General features: G+C 34.1%; 1 protein-coding gene across 1 annotated transcript; it reads right to left on the reverse strand.

The window, feature by feature from the left end:
• Positions 1-15,272: 15,272 nt before the first annotated feature.
• LOC148166176 (uncharacterized) lies at positions 15,273-15,755 on the reverse strand. The gene is made up of 2 exons (XM_088048809.1): positions 15,676-15,755; positions 15,273-15,625 (listed from the first exon to the last, which is right to left on the reverse strand). The coding sequence occupies exon 2, from the start codon at positions 15,620-15,622 to the stop codon at positions 15,281-15,283; it is 342 nt and encodes a 113-aa protein (XP_087904935.1). The 5' UTR covers positions 15,623-15,625; positions 15,676-15,755; the 3' UTR covers positions 15,273-15,280.
• Between the last annotated feature and the right edge of the window lie 2,259 nt (positions 15,756-18,014).

The raw sequence follows: 18,014 nt of genomic DNA on the forward strand, positions 1-18,014 counted from the left end.
AGAGAGAGAAATCCGGAAGTTCGACTTCGATTAACGTCCCTTCGAAGCTAATCCTTCATTGTTATACCAGAGACAATGATTGTCTTTGCGTGGAAATAAATTTCTCCGAGTACGTAATATCCTAAGACTTCATGGTCCGAAATTACAAAAATCCCGAACGAAGACAATAAAACCTTTGCAATACTAGCCGGGATTAGAGATTGGCGTTGTTTTATTTTAGAAGCTCGTTTCATACTACTTCGCTGCGATATTGCACGTCTAACTTGCATTGTATTGGTTTTTAATCCGATCAGATTTATAGTCTTAAGACAACAAAAATATGATAAGTGTACATGTCGAGACGCGAAATTCAATTACAAAATGCACCGCAAGAGAACGAATTAAATGTCGCCAGTTTCCCAAGAATTTGTCTGCAGATGTACGGTCAGACAGGCGCACTATTGCAATTCGAGATGTTGAGAAGAGCGCTGAATTAACAAAAAGATAATAAAATTGCGATTGTAGTGGAAGTTGGAAGGTTTTGTACTGTTTACTTCGATAAGTGGTTTTTGTTAAAAAGAGTCGTTTTATTGACTGATAGTTTTTAACATAGAAACCGTTTTTAAATTAGTTTGCGTGTGGCTGAATGAAAATATTTGGCGATTTGTTGATTGGAAATATCGCAATTTCAAAATTTAATTGCACAAAAATGTCGTTTTTAATTAGAGCTTTTTCACTGGATATCTGACTATACAGGGTGTTATGTCAGTAAAGCACGTGCCGCCCCTGACTAATCGTGTCAAATGTGACAGACGTTTGTCACTCTCGTTTTTGTCATTACCAAGCCACTATGTTTTCAGTCAATCTTTAATAATTTTATCCTTGCAAAAAATGCTTTGTAAATTTCAACGCCGCCTCTTACTAACAGTGAAAAGATTCACTCTGCATTATACAAGGTGTTTATAAATGATTCTAGCATCATGAGTGGCTCTGGAATTCCTGTCATTCACTGTTTTGCCGCTTGGTTTTTATAGTGTATTTAGCTTTTTGAGAATGACATTAGTGACAAGTAAAAACTATGCAGGTGCCCGGAGGATTTCCAATTATTTTCAGCAACTCCTCATTGCTCACATGAAAAATTGGCCCTACTGAAATTGTTTTTAGAGTAGAATTGTTCGCCGAAACCCTGCAAATGCTTCATCAAAAGCAACTTTTTCATAAATTGAGTTGAATTATTTTTTTTAATCAGTAAAGTTAGGTTAGAAATACAATTAGTAAAGTGCCATTTCAATATGAGCCATAGATGACAGTAGTGAGAGAATGGGGAGGCAAACGAGGTCATCCCAAGGCCATTCTAAGGCCACCTCCCACCCTAGTTTTTCCCCAAGGTCAATTGCGGCAGTGTCCACCCGACCACCGACCAGGGACAGTCTCCCTTAACTCTCCATCTAGTCATGCGCTATTTCCGTTTTACGTGTACTGGTGGTAGTTTGTTCAGTGAAACTTGTTATTTCAATCAATTGGGCCATTTGGACTTGGATGGTAGTTCCCTGCAAAGATTTTTTACTTTGTCAGATTATTGCAAGTGTTGCTACGATAAAAGAAAAGAAGAAGCAAGTCGTGTGACGCCCCCATGTGAAACGTTTGATAGTACCGAATTTACCATCGACGTCATTTGTGATGAGAAGAAATTGAGGGAATGCATTCAAGAATATGGAAAACCGTGTAAGGATTGTAAGGAGATATTTTTCAAAGTGACTTCAGTGGAACCTTACAATACAACACCATTAGTGACAACATGGCAGTGATTACCAAATTATTATCGACATACATTGATTTGGGTCTCCTAACAGTTGAACGCCACAGAATAGTTTATTTGGCCTTGAACCCAGTGCTCACCAGTCTCGCTCTCCGTCATTAATTGATGAGTAATCACCATGACCGAAGATATTATCGAATACCCGTTGAAACAAATGAAGTGTTTTGAAGATCGGTTGTTGACATTTCACGATTGGCCGCTAAAAGATGTTGATCCATTAAAATTAGCCAACAACGGGTTTTACTACCTCAAGAAGTTCGATATTGTGCGCTGTTTTCATTGCAACATCGAGCTGGGATCATTTCGTTCAACGGATGTAATTTCCGAAGAACATCTCAAGTATTCAAAGGATTGTGGTTTTGCAAAACTCTGTGTTAGTAATAAAAAGTTTTATAGGATTGAATATATTGTGATCATCCTACTTATTACAAAAATTGTATGTATAATGTTGACTTATAATAAATACTGTTAAAGAAATGTTGTTGACCTTGCGGAGACGTTGACCGAATAATGCACACCTATGACTCGTCATTGCAGCCTGCAGCTCTACGGTTTCTTTTTAAGATCGATTCTCGATCTTCAGAAAAACCTTTCAAGTTTTTCAGCAGCAGTTGCTGCTTAAAAATGACGGAAAAGTTAAGCAAAGCTGAGTGAAAAAAAGTGGCTTTGAACACCACAGAGTTAAGCAAAGCTGAGTGACCTTGAAAAAAAAAGTGACCTTGGAAAAAAGTGGCCTTGAAAGAAAATGTAACCTTGAAACTAAAAAAATGCTATCGTGTATAAATTGAGTGGTGTAATGGAATAGAGGGTTAGTTCAAGATGTGTTCCGAAGAAAATACCGTTGACTATGTGTGTCCTCCATATGCAAACCCCATGTTGGTGGGTGAGCGTATGTTCTTTTTAAACAAGAGCAAATCAAAGTATGTGAGTGTCGGTTTAGATGTGAACGTTCGTTTTACCCCAATTATCCATTTGGGTAAAATACTTGGTGTACCAACGGGTGTGGAGCTGACGAAGGAAGAATTTCTCACTTTTTTGCAACACAAAGAGTGGATCTTCAGCGCTTTGGATGGAAAACAACCAATGAATATCATGAAGTCAACACCCACATTCACCCTCCGAGTAATCGAACAGCAATACAAGATGTTGTTGATCCAAAAGAACAATGGTATCGATCATTATTTATATTTTGGAAAAGAGTCGCTACAAAAATTATTTCAACTGAAACCAGTACTTAATGATTATTTGGGGAAACTAGGACAACACCAATTTGAGGAATTCTTTGAAAACACCAAACGAAGGGTAATTTCTAAGCAGGGTGGTGACCCTCTTAAACATATAGAAGAGTTGACATTTGACAACACCCCTAACAACAACATATTGATGGAGTTGCGATACAGATATCCCGAGTTTATTATATCACAACTAAATGAGTTTTATAGATGTAAAATGCCTTTTTGATGTATCAATAAACAAATGATTATATATATATTTATTTTATTAAAAAAACATTTAAGTAAGGATGTTTGATAGATTAATCCAAGAGTTGTGCTTATCATCCATTTGCCACCATTTCACATAAGCCTTTTTACCTTTCCTGCGAAGTATTTTTTCAACCAAGTGTACACCGTGTAATGAAGGTGGTACTAATTGTAATTCTTGCTCGTAAAAACTCCCGGCTATGTTTTCATTAAACATGTCGCGTAATAAATATGTACGTGGGTAGGTGTTGTTTACCTTATAAACGGTAAAGACCTCATTTGAATATTTTGGTAAGTAACCCTTTTGAAAAATCGACCTATATTTGCTAATTCTAACGACATCATTCAGGTGAAAGCGAGGTGTTTTAGGGTCGACAGTTTTTAATTTATCGTATACATTATGTAAGATGTTTTTAGCATTTCTTTTATTAACTTTTCGGGGCTCCATTTGAATCGTTCTGTGTTTGGTAGCATTGTATTTTTCCACTATTGAATCTAAAATATCTATCCATTTATAGTTGCCTCTATAGCTGAATTCTTTCCATAATTTATTTTTTAATGTGCGGTTAACTCTTTCTACAATACTGGCTTTTAAATTTGAGAATGTACGATAGTGTTGTATTCCATGCTTTTCCATTAAAGCTTGAAAATGTGTATTTAAAAATTCTTTTCCATCATCAGATTGAATTTTTGAAACGGGATATTTTATTCTATCCAAAATGGTACTCATCGCTTTGGTTACTTCAAGACCAGTTTTAGTTTTTAGGGGGATACAATCAACAGATTTTGAAAACACATTTATGTATACTAAAATGTAATTATATCCTTTATTGGTTTTTGAATAATCACGCATATCAATGAGATCAACTTGACCCAAATCTGTTAAGCCTTTAATTATTACATGTCTACGAGGATAATGGACCCTGGCTGGTTTGTGTAATAAATTAACCAATTGTCTCTTGAGACTTGTTTTGTTGACCTCCTTTTTGCGCTGTTTTGGAGTGGGTTTCTTCATTTAAAAGTTCCAGTCGTATGAGTAGTTCGAAAAATAACGTAGTGTCCTGCGTGGCCGAAACTTGTCTGAACCAAATCAAATCTCCTTTGTTTAAAATTGATCCTTTCTTCAAATTTGCTTTTGTGTTGTGCACGACTTCAACTCCAGATGGTTTGCAAGTATAATTTATCACTGTGGCTTTATCGTAAGGAAAAATGTAATGTTGTGATTTATGCGGAAACAATTTATAAATAATTTCTGAGTCTTCACGGGTTGCATATAAATGTATGTGGGTTGTTGAATAAAGTTTTTCTGATGGTTGTAAAACTTTTGTAGAGTTTTTCTCAAACAATCGTTCAAACTGATGTTCCGAAATGTGATTGTAGAATTTATCTATCGTCATGGTAGCTGGTATACTAAACAATTTTCCATTACTGATCCATTAATATATTATTTTTGCTTCGCGTAACTCATCGATAATTTCATTAATCTCATTCGTGTGATTGGTATTTCCAGCTTTTTTCGATGCCATCAAGAGTCGTAAGCGATTTACCAATTTGTTAGGGTTTTTCCACGGTACAAATTCGACATTTTTTTTCAAATCATCCAGACGCATTCCTTTACCTCTGCGTACCGGTGTTTCATGATATATCGTTGACACGCTACCACTACGGGGACGTGATTGAATAATATTTTTATACTTGTATCCAACATTGCCACTAATCTGTGATGTGGGATCGTAATTCTTTCTATTAGCATTTGTGGCTTGAACAATAGAGATGTAATGATTATGATCTAATATTGTGTATCCATGTGGAATCTTTTTAAACAATAATTCCATTAATCCAACTGTTTGTGGAAATTTGAGTCCTTTGACGTAAATCATAGTATCATCAAAATCAATCTCAGAGTCACCAATATAACATTTAGCCAATTCATGATCAAAGCGTACTCCATATTTATGATCAAACGCATCTTCAGTGTCTGTAATCATTTGTTCAATATAGTCTCTAGCTAGACCACCCCACTGATCTAAAAACTCTTGGAATTCCTTGGAATTTTGCAATGTTAGTACTTGGCTTTTAAATTCATCGATACTTGGGGATTCAGGTGAGTCAGGTTTAAATTCGGTCACTGGAACACTTTTTAAAAATTCCGGAGTTTTAGAGGTCGTTTGTTGTTGTTGTTTAATCGGTACGGCGGGTGTGGATGTAGTGAAAGATGTCGGTAATTCGGTTTTAACCATTGGTTTTTCTCGTTTGAGTTCAGTTAATAAACTGTGAATGGGGTCAGTAATTGGTTGATATTGACGTTGTATTTTAGACTGAGACATAACTATATCAGTATTAAGGGATCGTAACTTTTGTTTAACATTGCGTCTTGCTTTGTCTAACGCGAGAGCGGTATGTTTATCCATATTGCAACGACTACACTGAGTTGAAAATGCTTTTCAAGGATTAATAAATGTATCAAACTTTTGTCTATAACGACCTTTCATCACATCACTTTCTTTATCAATCACAAGAAAACTAAACGGTTCGATCCAACACTTTTGCGCCATTTTTTTAAACTGAATAAATGATAAACCTGTTTGATTCCCGTGATCATTATATATATGTTTTAAATTTGTTTCATCTTGGGGGAAAATCACTAGAAAATTCGCATTATCTCGAATAATCTGTTTTGGAATTGCCGAATATGTTTGAGCTAAATAGAATGGATCCAAGTTATAATGTCTACCATATGCAAAGTAGTCGCGAATAATATTTTGATTACTTGTAAGAACATCATCAAATATAACAACACTATAAGGTTCAGCTTCTTGTGGTGGTATGATGTCTTCATGATTCTCGTACTCGATGTATCCAATTTCAGGAATTGCTTCAAAGACCTTTTTTAAAAACTGATACTTGGGTTGATTAATAGTCTTACTATATAAATAAATATTACGATAGCGTAGACCATTATTTTCTGTTAAAAGACTAATTAAAGCATTAGTCTTTCCTGAACCGGATTTTCCAATAATTAATCCTCTTTTGGAATTGGCACCAATTAGAGCACTATGTCGTATAAAAGAAGGAATATCACACACATAATCATGGTTAACAACTTTTAATTTTTCCTTTTGTTTTACAAGCTCCATTCTTACGACTAACTATATACAAAGTAAACATATTAATTTATACAGATTTTAATGCTAATTCTAGAAAGGTGTCAAACCTAATTTGACGATCTATATCGAAATGACCCCAAGCGAGTGTTTTTGGTGATTTTTTTATTAAAAACCTTTTATCGTCCAAACCAGAAAGAGCGACCTTGTTTCGTAATTCAGAAAACATTTCGTGTAAATAAGATTTAAAAACAGACATACAACAAATAATTGTAGCATTTGTTTCAACAACTTTTACATAATCCAAAAGTTGTAATTTAGTTTCGGTGATGTGTTTACTAATACCTTTAGCTCTTTTAATTAGTTTATTTTCTAATTCAACACAATAAGCTTTTGCACCCGTTCCATAAAACGCTTTCACCGCCTGTTCACAAAATTCCACTTTAAAATTTCCTAGTTTTGATTTATTTGGGGTAATACCATAAGGGTTATTGCGTGGGAAATTTGATAAATCAAAGCGTTCACTGCTTGCTTGAATATCTTGGTAAACATCATCACAGAAAATCTCTAAAATGAATGAATCGGTGTCGGTGTATAATAAATTTAGATTATTTCTATATTGGGGTTGTAAAAAGTCATAATAAAAACCATACATGACATACTTGGCCAATTCTAAAATACAAAATCCAACATAAACAGGTTTATCATACACGATTTTCACTCTATTCATTTGAATTGCAACCAGTTCTTCACAAAAAATTGTACAATTTTTAAAACTTGCTTTAGATATCCAAGTTTCAGTTCCAAATTGTTTCCCTCTCTTACCCCAGTGTGAAGCCAATTTTATATCAACACGTTTATCAACATTTTCTATACATTTACCATACACGCTATTAACGAGTAATTTAAATAAATCTTTTTCAAATTTTGTTTGTGCTTTATTGCGTAAATTTGTATTCAAAGCAACATACTTTTGAAGCCAATTGGATTGTTTAAATTTTAATATTCTATGAATTTTTATCAACTGTAAGCCATGTTTAAGACACTGCTTTAAATTTTTATAATGAATAATATAGTTAGTTTTGTTATATAAATTTGGAATTAATTTTGGATATTTACTATTGGGTGGTAATATGCTTTCGGGGCAAAACGGCATATCATTATGCAAATCATGTAAATCTTCGGGATACTGCAAATCAACTTCCAAAACGTATCCGATATCCGACTCATCTTCAAGTGTAAAAATATCGAAAAGCTGAATTTCTTCATCAGTTAAAAATTCGAACGCACCAAAGGGTAGTTTTTGTATCATTGAAAAGCCATAGAGATTTGTAGCGTCAAAATAAGTTATATAACTTGTTGGAAGCGAGTCATCATAATTTTTTAAATATTTATTATTGGCGGTGGCATATCGTTTGATACAAGAACTAACACCACCTCGAATACCTTTTTTAAAAAAATGAAGCATATCTATATCGGTTAAAAGTTCCAATTTTACTTTAGTAGATTTTAGCATTGCATCCCAACTAAGCGATGGAGCGGTTACATAATGAGCAGGATCTAATTTATAATGTTCCAAACAAATACTTCTAAAATTTTCAAAAATATCAGCCAATAGTAACACATCAGTTTTTAAATAAATATCAGAGTAATCAGCCAAATTTGTACATTTAAAAACATTCCATACTTTTTGAGCTCTCTCATAATCCGAATCAGATATTGGTTGTTCTCTAAGGTTATCGAAAAATTCATCTTTTGTTGGTAAATTTGGATAATTTAATTTTGAAAAATCATCAATGAAGGAATAGGGGAAAACACCCTTTTGTCTAATCAAACAAAATTCCTCATCAATACTAAAATATTTGTTTACAATATTACATTGGTGTGATTCCAATGTATTTGCCAATTTTTCCAATGATGTAGCTAAAAATTGAAATGAATCCACGAATCGTAATTTTAAATATTTTGGTTGAATTTTGCCTGTTGCATCTGGATAGTTACCGACATGAACATACTTTCCAAAAGTTATATATTTTTCGGTAGTTTTACCAATTACATCCAACTTTTCTTCATGACAAGCTAATCTTTTGATAAATAAATGACAATCATAATTTGATAAATTGTGAAATACTACTGGTATAAAATTTGGAATCTGATACTGCAAGTTACATGATTGGTGGGCTGTACCGTTAAAACTACCTGTAAAATGATTGTGATCGCGAACTTTTACATCATTTTGTTTAAAGGGTTGTTCACATAAATAGCATTCCGTTGCCATGAAATGTTGATATTGTTGTTCTGGAGTTAGAGGAATCATTGGTTTTATAACACTAAAATAATTTTCGTATAAATGACGAACTTCAGCATCCAAAGCTGCTACAAAGTCATCAATACACTTTTCACCACGAAACAGTACAAATTTGGATAGAGAATCATTAAACGAACAGTGCAAGTAATATGCACAAGAGTATGGAATGTGTTTAAACGTTTTCATAGAAAATGATTCAGTTGGATTAGGTGAAACTGTACTTAAAGGTGTCAACATGGCTTCACAATCGCAATAGAAAATAAATGGGATTGGTAATTGACGTTGGAAAGCAGTAAATTCTAAAATATCTTCCCGAACTGTTTTACCAAATTTATTAATAACTGGATCTTTTGAGGGTAATTTCGTAACAATGTGGTTGCAATCATTTTCTAAATGTCTATCAAGTAATTTTTGAGTAGTGAACGATTGTAAACAACCATCGCAGAAAAATATTTTACCCTTATGTCTTGACATTTGACTTCTAACAAGTTTAGGTAAATTTATTATTGTGGCATAATGTTGATTACCACAACCATCTTCCAATAATAAGAGATTGATATGAGTAGCTCTTTTATTTGTTGTATAGTATAAAGGTCCGACTATATCATGAGTTCTCTCACCCTGGTTTGAACACGCTTCTAATCCATAAACATTTATAGAAATATTGTTTTGAGATTCAAAAATTTTTATCTGATCTAATTTAACCGGAAATTCAATATTACTAAAATCACATACGCTATTAAAGTCTTCGTAAGATGTTGTTAAGGTCTTTTTCCCATTTGGTTTTCTTAGCGCAGCCACTATGGCCCAGGCGAAGCAAAATACATCTCTGTTGACTACGTTTAAAACTGCCTGCTTTTTCGCAATGTACGGTGGAAGTCTGATGTAAGAGGAAGCTCGTAGTGGGTTGTAATAGTTGATTTTAATATCGAGGTGTAATAATTTAATTAAAGACCATCCTAAAATAATAGAAAATTAATTCTACAAACATGATGTAATGCTTCTTACCAGATTGTCTCTCTGCAAACTCCAACATTTTTTCATGCAGTTGCTCCCTCTGATCATTTATGTAGTCTGTTAAATCTAAACCAAAAGTGATAATCTTGTTTGGAGTCGTAAACGATTTGACCTCAAACTCATCCTCAGCATCCGACTGCTTTACGTAAAACCCAAACAATTCTAGATTCACTTTTAACGTTTTCATTTTCTGTAAATGTAACTTTAGTAACTGTTTGAATTTTGAATCAATGCTCGCAAAAAACTGTTTCAAATCTATATAATCCATATCGGGGTAAAGTCGGTAGGTCGCAATTCTACTTTTAAACGCACTCTGAATTAACGCCACACCATCTTCTACTTTAAACAAACTTTTTTGTAGATGTTGAGCACTTTTGTAATGGTTGCAAAGAGATGTCTGAGGAATGGTGATTTGACAGCTTTCACAAAATGCTAAAAGTAAAACATAAATTAATAATTATTAACAACTTGTTAATTACCGGTTGATCTTTTTGAATTGGGTACTGAATCAACCGCTCTCTTCCTTTTCCCTTGACTACTCTGTAAACGTCTGTTGCAAGCAGCTTCACTATGCTTCAAACGGGTTTCTTTGGTTTTGAATAGAAAACCACATTTTTCACATGGGAACTTGATCTTTAATTAAAACCAATTAGTACCCATTATTTGATAAAAATTATCACATACCTCCTTTGTAAAGAGAGTATCCTTTATAAACAATGAAAAAACATGATAATTTTGATTTATACTCCTCCAACATTAAACATAAAAACAAGACATAAAAGTGTCGATTAAAAAATATCTTTTTTACGCAATTTAATCAAACACTTTCTTTTTGATATGGCAGCTTTACGTTTTCTTTCAATTCTTTTAATAATTTTGTCATCTAATTCTTCATGTACTGGGGAAGGAATATTGGCATATAGGTCATCTTCCTCATCAGGAAAGGGATTAGGAGAAGGAGGAGGAGGAGGAGGAGTATTTATAAACATTGTTGGAGGTGTTAATAATTTTTCCAAATTAGAAGTGTTACTATCGAATAAGTTTGGTGAAAAAATAATTTCAGATTTTGGGGTAGATGTTATAGAGGGATTAAAATCGAACGACTCATCGGAGGAGGGGGCTGCCTTTCCCCACGACTCGTTAAAGTCAGATTTATTAAATGAAAATGATAAAACACTCTCACTTTTCGACTTTACTGATGGATCTGAATTTGAGCGACGTGAGATTATATATGTTTTTGAAAGTGGAGAAGGACTATCAACAGTTTCAACCAATGAATCTGATAAAACGGGTAACGATTTGTCAGGGGTGGAAGGGTTTGGAAAAAACGATTCAATTAGTTCTTGAGTTTCAAGGTTTAGCATTTTCGAAATATAATTTTGAATATCAGACTCATGTTTTATATCTAATATTGTAGGAGTCGTCACACTTCGTTTAATGTCTAAAGTGGTGGGTGGTTGCACCAAAATATTTTCAAGAATAACTATTTTTTTGTAAGGGTTACAACCAGGTTCACCCTCCAGACATCTTTGTAAAAGCGTGGTACTTACGGGTTCTGATGAAGAATGCTGTGTTTCAACATGTGGAGTAGAGGGTGGATTCTCTACGTTCTGTTGTGAACACTTATGACACTCACACCCTCTCGACGTAGAGGGTTGACTACACGGTTGAAAAGATTCTATAAATTTTTTCATTGTTTATGGTATAATGTTTACAGTGCTAACGAGAAAGCAAACTGAAGTAGGACTGTACTCCTTAATCTTTTATATGCAACTGCAACCATGCAATTCTACAACCCCCCTCTTTTCAGGAAATCACAAGGTTAACCTTGTTTTAAACATTATTTTGAACAAAGGAAATAAATCTATTTTAATTTTTTTTATTAACATCGATATTAAAAAATGCCTTCGCTAACATCTTAACATTGCTTAGAGCACAGATACAATTTTGTGATGTATGACTCATACAGGAAGGGATACCGTATTGAAGACTTGGATTTTCGGGAAGTAGAATTAAATCCTTGTTTAAAAATGTTCGAAGATAATTAGCTTTTTCAAGTCCTTTAACATAAATCTTCTTAACATTCTTCACCACTGTTTGTAGAATAACCTTGAACTTTTCCTGTTCAATCCATCCGGTCTGCCACTTTATACAATGGTGGAACTTCATAAGCCATTTAGCTTGTCTTTTTCGATCGTTGGATAATTTTGAAAATTTAAAGGGTTCTTGGAAAACATAATGTTCCATTTGTAGATGGTTATTTAAAATTGCCAATTCTTTAACAATAAATGTTTTCTTTCCCACATAAAAACCTTGAACGTCCACAATCACACTATCGGTCTCCATTTCACACTCCTTTTACAGCTTTCGTTAGAGGATTATATGAAAACATTCGATCTGATATTAAAAGGGCAAAGATATTTGTATTTGCTTCGATAGGTTTTTCTGTTTCTAACTCTATTCTAACAGATACAGCTTGTTGTGCTAAATTGCTTCGTTGATTACTGGTATCGATGTGAATCAGTGGATATTTTGTTATAAACTGCTGTAGTGTAATGTTGACTTCACTTTTATTGATATTATAAAAAGTTGATCTAAATTGAGTGAACATTTCATATAATGTTGACACTTGATTCTGCTCAAATGAAACATTAATGTTTTCATATGGATATACCTCATTGTTTAGATAAACTCGAATATTTGTGATATTACAATTATCAAATTCACTGAAATCTTTTTTTAAATTCCCTTCTCTATCAGTTTGGAAGGCTATTAAAATGTGTCTAGGCGTTTCAAAAGTGGTTGTTGTTTTTACTGGCCAATTATGTTTTTTTGTTCCTGGTATGAGAGGACATGTATGTAAATCCCACGTTCTAAAGCCGACCATCAAATCTTTTCCTTTTTCAATTATTTTTGTTAGAGCTAATTCTTCTTTTAAATTTGGTGTAATATGTTTGTTTCTCCATACAATCTTATCAATGACAACGGTAGCTTCCTCGGTTGAATTTTCTTTTTTGTTAATTAGTGCGTTTTTATCGGTATTACTTCTAATTAATATTAGTTCTTGAGGCATATTTACAAGAACTTTATCAAAATCTTCCATCATACCGAAAATCATACTTAATGGTATGCAAGCATTAAATTTCCCATTTTTTACAATCGTACAAGGTTTATCTGGGAACCATCCTGCATTTCCTAATTTAATACTTTCAGCTTGATTAAACGAAACCAATCCTTTTATGGTTGAAGTTATTCCTGGTTTTGTACAAGAATCAATCTTATGACCATTGAGCTCTAGTCGAATTTCGTTAAATAGGGATAATATACCGTTTGACACTAACTCTGTATCTGTTGCAATTTGTGAAGTATCATTTGCCTTGACTATTTTTCCCGAGATATAAAGATAACTGTCTTTTGGAAAAACACACAAATCTTCCTTGAGACTTATTCTGATTTCATCATTGTGATTAAAATTAGAAAAATAACTTAGCGAAGATTGAAATTCCTTTCTAGTTATACTATCATCGATAGATATTGGATCTTGAACATTCAACATTTTACACGAGTTTAAATCCAAGACTTATTAAAAATTGTTTGTTAGTTGTAGTTAACACTTCCACACACTTCTTCTTACTAACTAGTTTCTTACATGAATAGGGTTTATAAGGTTTGAACAAAAGACCCATACCTTAACCTTGCTTCTGTAAATTTACTACCACTGTCACGGTTTCGTTTTGGAAATTGATGAGTTTCCCCTCTTGATCTACTATTTTAAGGGTTATATTTCGAATCTTATCGGTATTGAGTGGGAGGTATGTTACATGTTCAGGGGCCTCTATTATTTTGAACCCTGGTGGGACAGAGATACTAAATAAATGTAGGGTATGCGATTCTTTTCCGTTTTTAAAACTACCCACTGTCACATTAGATTCTATACAAATACTAGACACTCTCATTATTTCCGCTATGTTATCTGATTCAAGCCCGGTATTTTTTTTAATTTTTTTCGTTGAAGTGAAACCAAAAAGTGGTCCGATTGAGTTAGGTATATTAAAATCTATTTCATGTGTTGACTTAATATGTGTGTGGAGAGTATTTGGATTTCCATATAATTCCAAAACAGCGTCGGGAAAATCTTTTCCAATTTGTTTATTTAAATAGTTCGAAATATCTTGTAACTGATAACACCCAATAGGAATTGTATACACCTTTCCACCAAACTTGAACACATTAATGTCTGAATCTACATTTGGAATACTATTGAACGCTTCAAATGAAACTAATCCTAACACATATGTCCCATCTTCAATTTCCACGGGTGGGTTGAAATCAGCACTTAAAACAGATGATTTTCCAGTAAATACAAACAACATTTTGCTTCACTTATTTCTCCTTTAATGATCGATTTCTTCTCCGAACATTTGTATATAAAAAGTTTACACACAATTGTCCACAATTATGTGATTCAAATTTTTGATATCTATCATGATTATATCTGATTTTATTCATCCGATTATCACTTTTAAAATATTTCACAGCTTCTCTTGGGGGTGGTAATTGTCCCATACTGTCGAAATAGATTACATTGTTTCGTCGTTTTATATAAGCTGTCCAATGTGTTCCTTCACCTTTAGAATGATCCATATTGATGATACCAGTTTCATATAATTTAATCCGGTGGGGTAGTTTTGTTCTCATAAAAATCCCACGGAAATATGGAATTTTTAATTTTTTTACTATTGTAGCGAGTTCAATATTATTTAACGCCCGTTGCGTTTTCCAGAATTTTTTAAATACCATTGATAAGGTCCTAGATATAAACCTTTTCCACTTTTCTTTCCCAACCCTTTCCCTGTACTAAGAGTATTTAGGCTTTCCATAGCTTTATTATGGCGTTGTGTTTCTTCCAACATTTGTTTATCTGATTTAGCTTTATTTACCGCTGTAGCAATACCTGCAGCTCCACCCCCTAACGCTCCAAGAGCCCCTAATAATGGAAGAAGAAAGGGTAGAAACCCTCCACGTTTTGCTGCTGTAAAGTTGGGTGCTTTTACTACCCGAGTTTTACGCGATTTTCGTTTACTCTTCTTCACACCTAAACCGATCTTCACTTTACCCTTCATTATATTTTTAACTAAAAAAGCTGCTGCTTTTTCACCTACTGAGGCGTCTTTTGATTTAAGTCTTTCACTCGCTTGTTGAATTAATTCACGATCAGCCTGATGTCGGGTTGGTAAATCGGTGGATTTACTGTATACAATGTCGTGTTTTTTACAATACTCGTCTAGTGGATTAATACCCTTATCACCTCTTGCTAATCTTTTATCTAATTGAGTTCTGGGACCGCAGAAGCTTTTAGAGGAAAGAATATTGTATTGGGATGGTATATATTTTTTTAACTTACTTATATGAAGGAATATGCCACTCTATATTCTTTATTTTATCTAATGTTCTTTTAATAATTGAACCTCCTGTTTTCTTCTTAGTAACACACGATTTTCTTTTCATGCTTTTAATCTCTACACATATTCAAGACTAATACAATATATGTTTTCACATGCCTTATATACCTCTAATCACTACTTATCTCATCATCGGACCAAGATTCAAAACAGGTTTCATCCCCCAATCCACTATCACTACTACTTTCGAATTCTTCATCAGTGTCATAATATATTTCACTTCGCACTGCAGAAGTATAGTCTATATAATACATAATTTGACACTCCTCTTCACCCCTACAACTTCTTGGTCCCTCATCACATATAATTAAATTACAGTGATGGCACTGATAATGAGTTGGTCCGACTGAATGGATATGATAAAGCGTCAACCAATTTTTTTGTTGAAGCTTAATGCACCATTTACAGATGAAATCTTCCTCTTCATCTTCCCAAACTTTGTAACAATACATATTCTAAAAAATAATAATTACTTCTGGTACCCATAAATTACTCACTTGTTAACCTTTTTCACTTTCACGTATGCGGATGCAACTAAACTGCATGAAGGTGCATCCGACAGCAATAAGGAAAACTAAAAGACCTTGAACCGTCTGGCTAAAGTCCTTCGTAATAAAGGAGGGGACTTCTTATAAAACACCGTCAATCATATCAGTTGATAGTTAGTCGCAACAATGGGTAGGAAGCTGTTCTGTAAGTATTCTTTCAATTATTAACAATTGTTAATTACTTTATTTTTAACAGTGGTTCAATGTGGTTTGGTAAAAAACCATTGGGTGAAGCCCAAAAACTTGGCTAAACATTTAGCCAAGTGTCGGGCTGCCTTGGTCGCGCCGCCTCCACTGCCAGAGGACCCATGGCAGCCACCATTTGAACCTAAGGAGGAGCGGTATAAGTTTGTACAACTCCCCATCTTCTTTTGGGATGAGGAGTTGTGGGCTTAAGACCCTAAATATGTATAGTTTTTTTTTTATAATAAAAAACTTTTTTTTTAATCAACTGTTTATTTAACCCAACTCGTAAGTATGATAACAAATATCCATCCTGTATATGATCTACAATTAAAGAATATCCATCCTGAAGAAATGAGTAAAAAATATCCATCCATTCTTTACATGAGTGGCGTTCAAGGTTAAGGAGATCCTGCATAGACATCAAATTAAACAATCCATTCTGTGGTGTTCAAAGCCACTTTTTTTCACTCAGCTTTGCTTAACTTTTCCGTCATTTTTAAGCAGCAACTGCTGCTGAAAAACTTGAAAGGTTTTTCTGAAGATCGAGAATCGATCTTAAAAAGAAACCGTAGAGCTGCAGGCTGCAATGACGAGTCATAGGTGTGCATTATTCGGTCAACGTCTCCGCAAGGTCAACAACATTTCTTTAACAGTATTTATTATAAGTCAACATTATACATACAATTTTTGTAATAAGTAGGATGATCACAATATATTCAATCCTATAAAACTTTTTATTACTAACACAGAGTTTTGCAAAACCACAATCCTTTGAATACTTGAGATGTTCTTCGGAAATTACATCCGTTGAACGAAATGATCCCAGCTCGATGTTGCAATGAAAACAGCGCACAATATCGAACTTCTTGAGGTAGTAAAACCCGTTGTTGGCTAATTTTAATGGATCAACATCTTTTAGCGGCCAATCGTGAAATGTCAACAACCGATCTTCAAAACACTTCATTTGTCTCAACGGGTATTCGATAATATCTTCGGTCATGGTGATTACTCATCAATTAATGACGGAGAGCGAGACTGGTGAGCACTGGGTTCAAGGCCAAATAAACTATTCTGTGGCGTTCAACTGTTAGGAGACCCAAATCAATGTATGTCGATAATAATTTGGTAACAAGTTATCACTGCCATGTTGTCACTAATGGTGTTGTATTGTAAGGTTCCACTGAAGTCACTTTGAAAAATATCTCCTTACAATCCTTACACGGTTTTCCATATTCTTGAATGCATTCCCTCAATTTCTTCTCATCACAAATGACGTCGATGGTAAATTCGGTACTATCAAACGTTTCACATGGGGGCGTCACACGACTTGCTTCTTCTTTTCTTTTATCGTAGCAACACTTGCAATAATCTGACAAAGTAAAAAATCTTTGCAGGGAACTACCATCCAAGTCCAAATGGCCCAATTGATTGAAATAACAAGTTTCACTAAACAAACTACCACCAGTACACGTAAAACGGAAATAGCGCATGACTAGATGGAGAGTTAAGGGAGACTGTCCCTGGTCGGTGGTCGGGTGGACACTGCCGCAATTGACCTTGGGGAAAAACTAGGGTGGGAGGTGGCCTTAGAATGGCCTTGGGATGACCTCGTTTGCCTCCCCATTCTCTCACTACTGATGACCTGATTCGTTTTTTTTTTAACGCTCGATATGTTAAAAATTATTGAATATGTCACTTACGTCAACGACGTTCCAGTGGCGGTTTCAAGTTTTTGATTTTCAGGCTTCAAACCACAACTAGAACGGTTTCTTGCCAAAATTAACTTCGCTCCTCGACTGAGGTTGACTGCAAATGTCATGTAAAAAAATCTACACCCACAATTTCTTTTTTATTTCATAGCCGCCATTGATGCTAAAATCATTTATAAACACCCTGTATTTAACTGAAATCTTCAATTCAAAAGGTCTAAATGTAATGTGATGGTAATTTGGAAAGACAATGCGAAAATTAAAATGACAATTACGAATTTTTTTTACGTCAAATAAATGCATCACTGTTATGACGTCCTTGGGACAATTTCCTATTAGTCACCCCACATCATTGTTTTTAAAGAAAATGAGTAATGGAGAAAAATCGCATTACATATTGC

This window comes from Gnatocerus cornutus, unplaced genomic scaffold, assembly GCF_029298725.1.
Source record: "Gnatocerus cornutus isolate USDA-ARS CGAHR unplaced genomic scaffold, icGnaCorn1.1 ctg00000023.1, whole genome shotgun sequence".
Taxonomy (NCBI): domain Eukaryota; kingdom Metazoa; phylum Arthropoda; class Insecta; order Coleoptera; family Tenebrionidae; genus Gnatocerus; species Gnatocerus cornutus.

Bases quoted from the DNA above. Each gene is read 5' to 3' on its own strand.
- LOC148166176 (XM_088048809.1), bottom strand. From the start codon at position 15,622: ATGTATTGTTACAAAGTTTGGGAAGATGAAGAGGAAGATTTCATCTGT.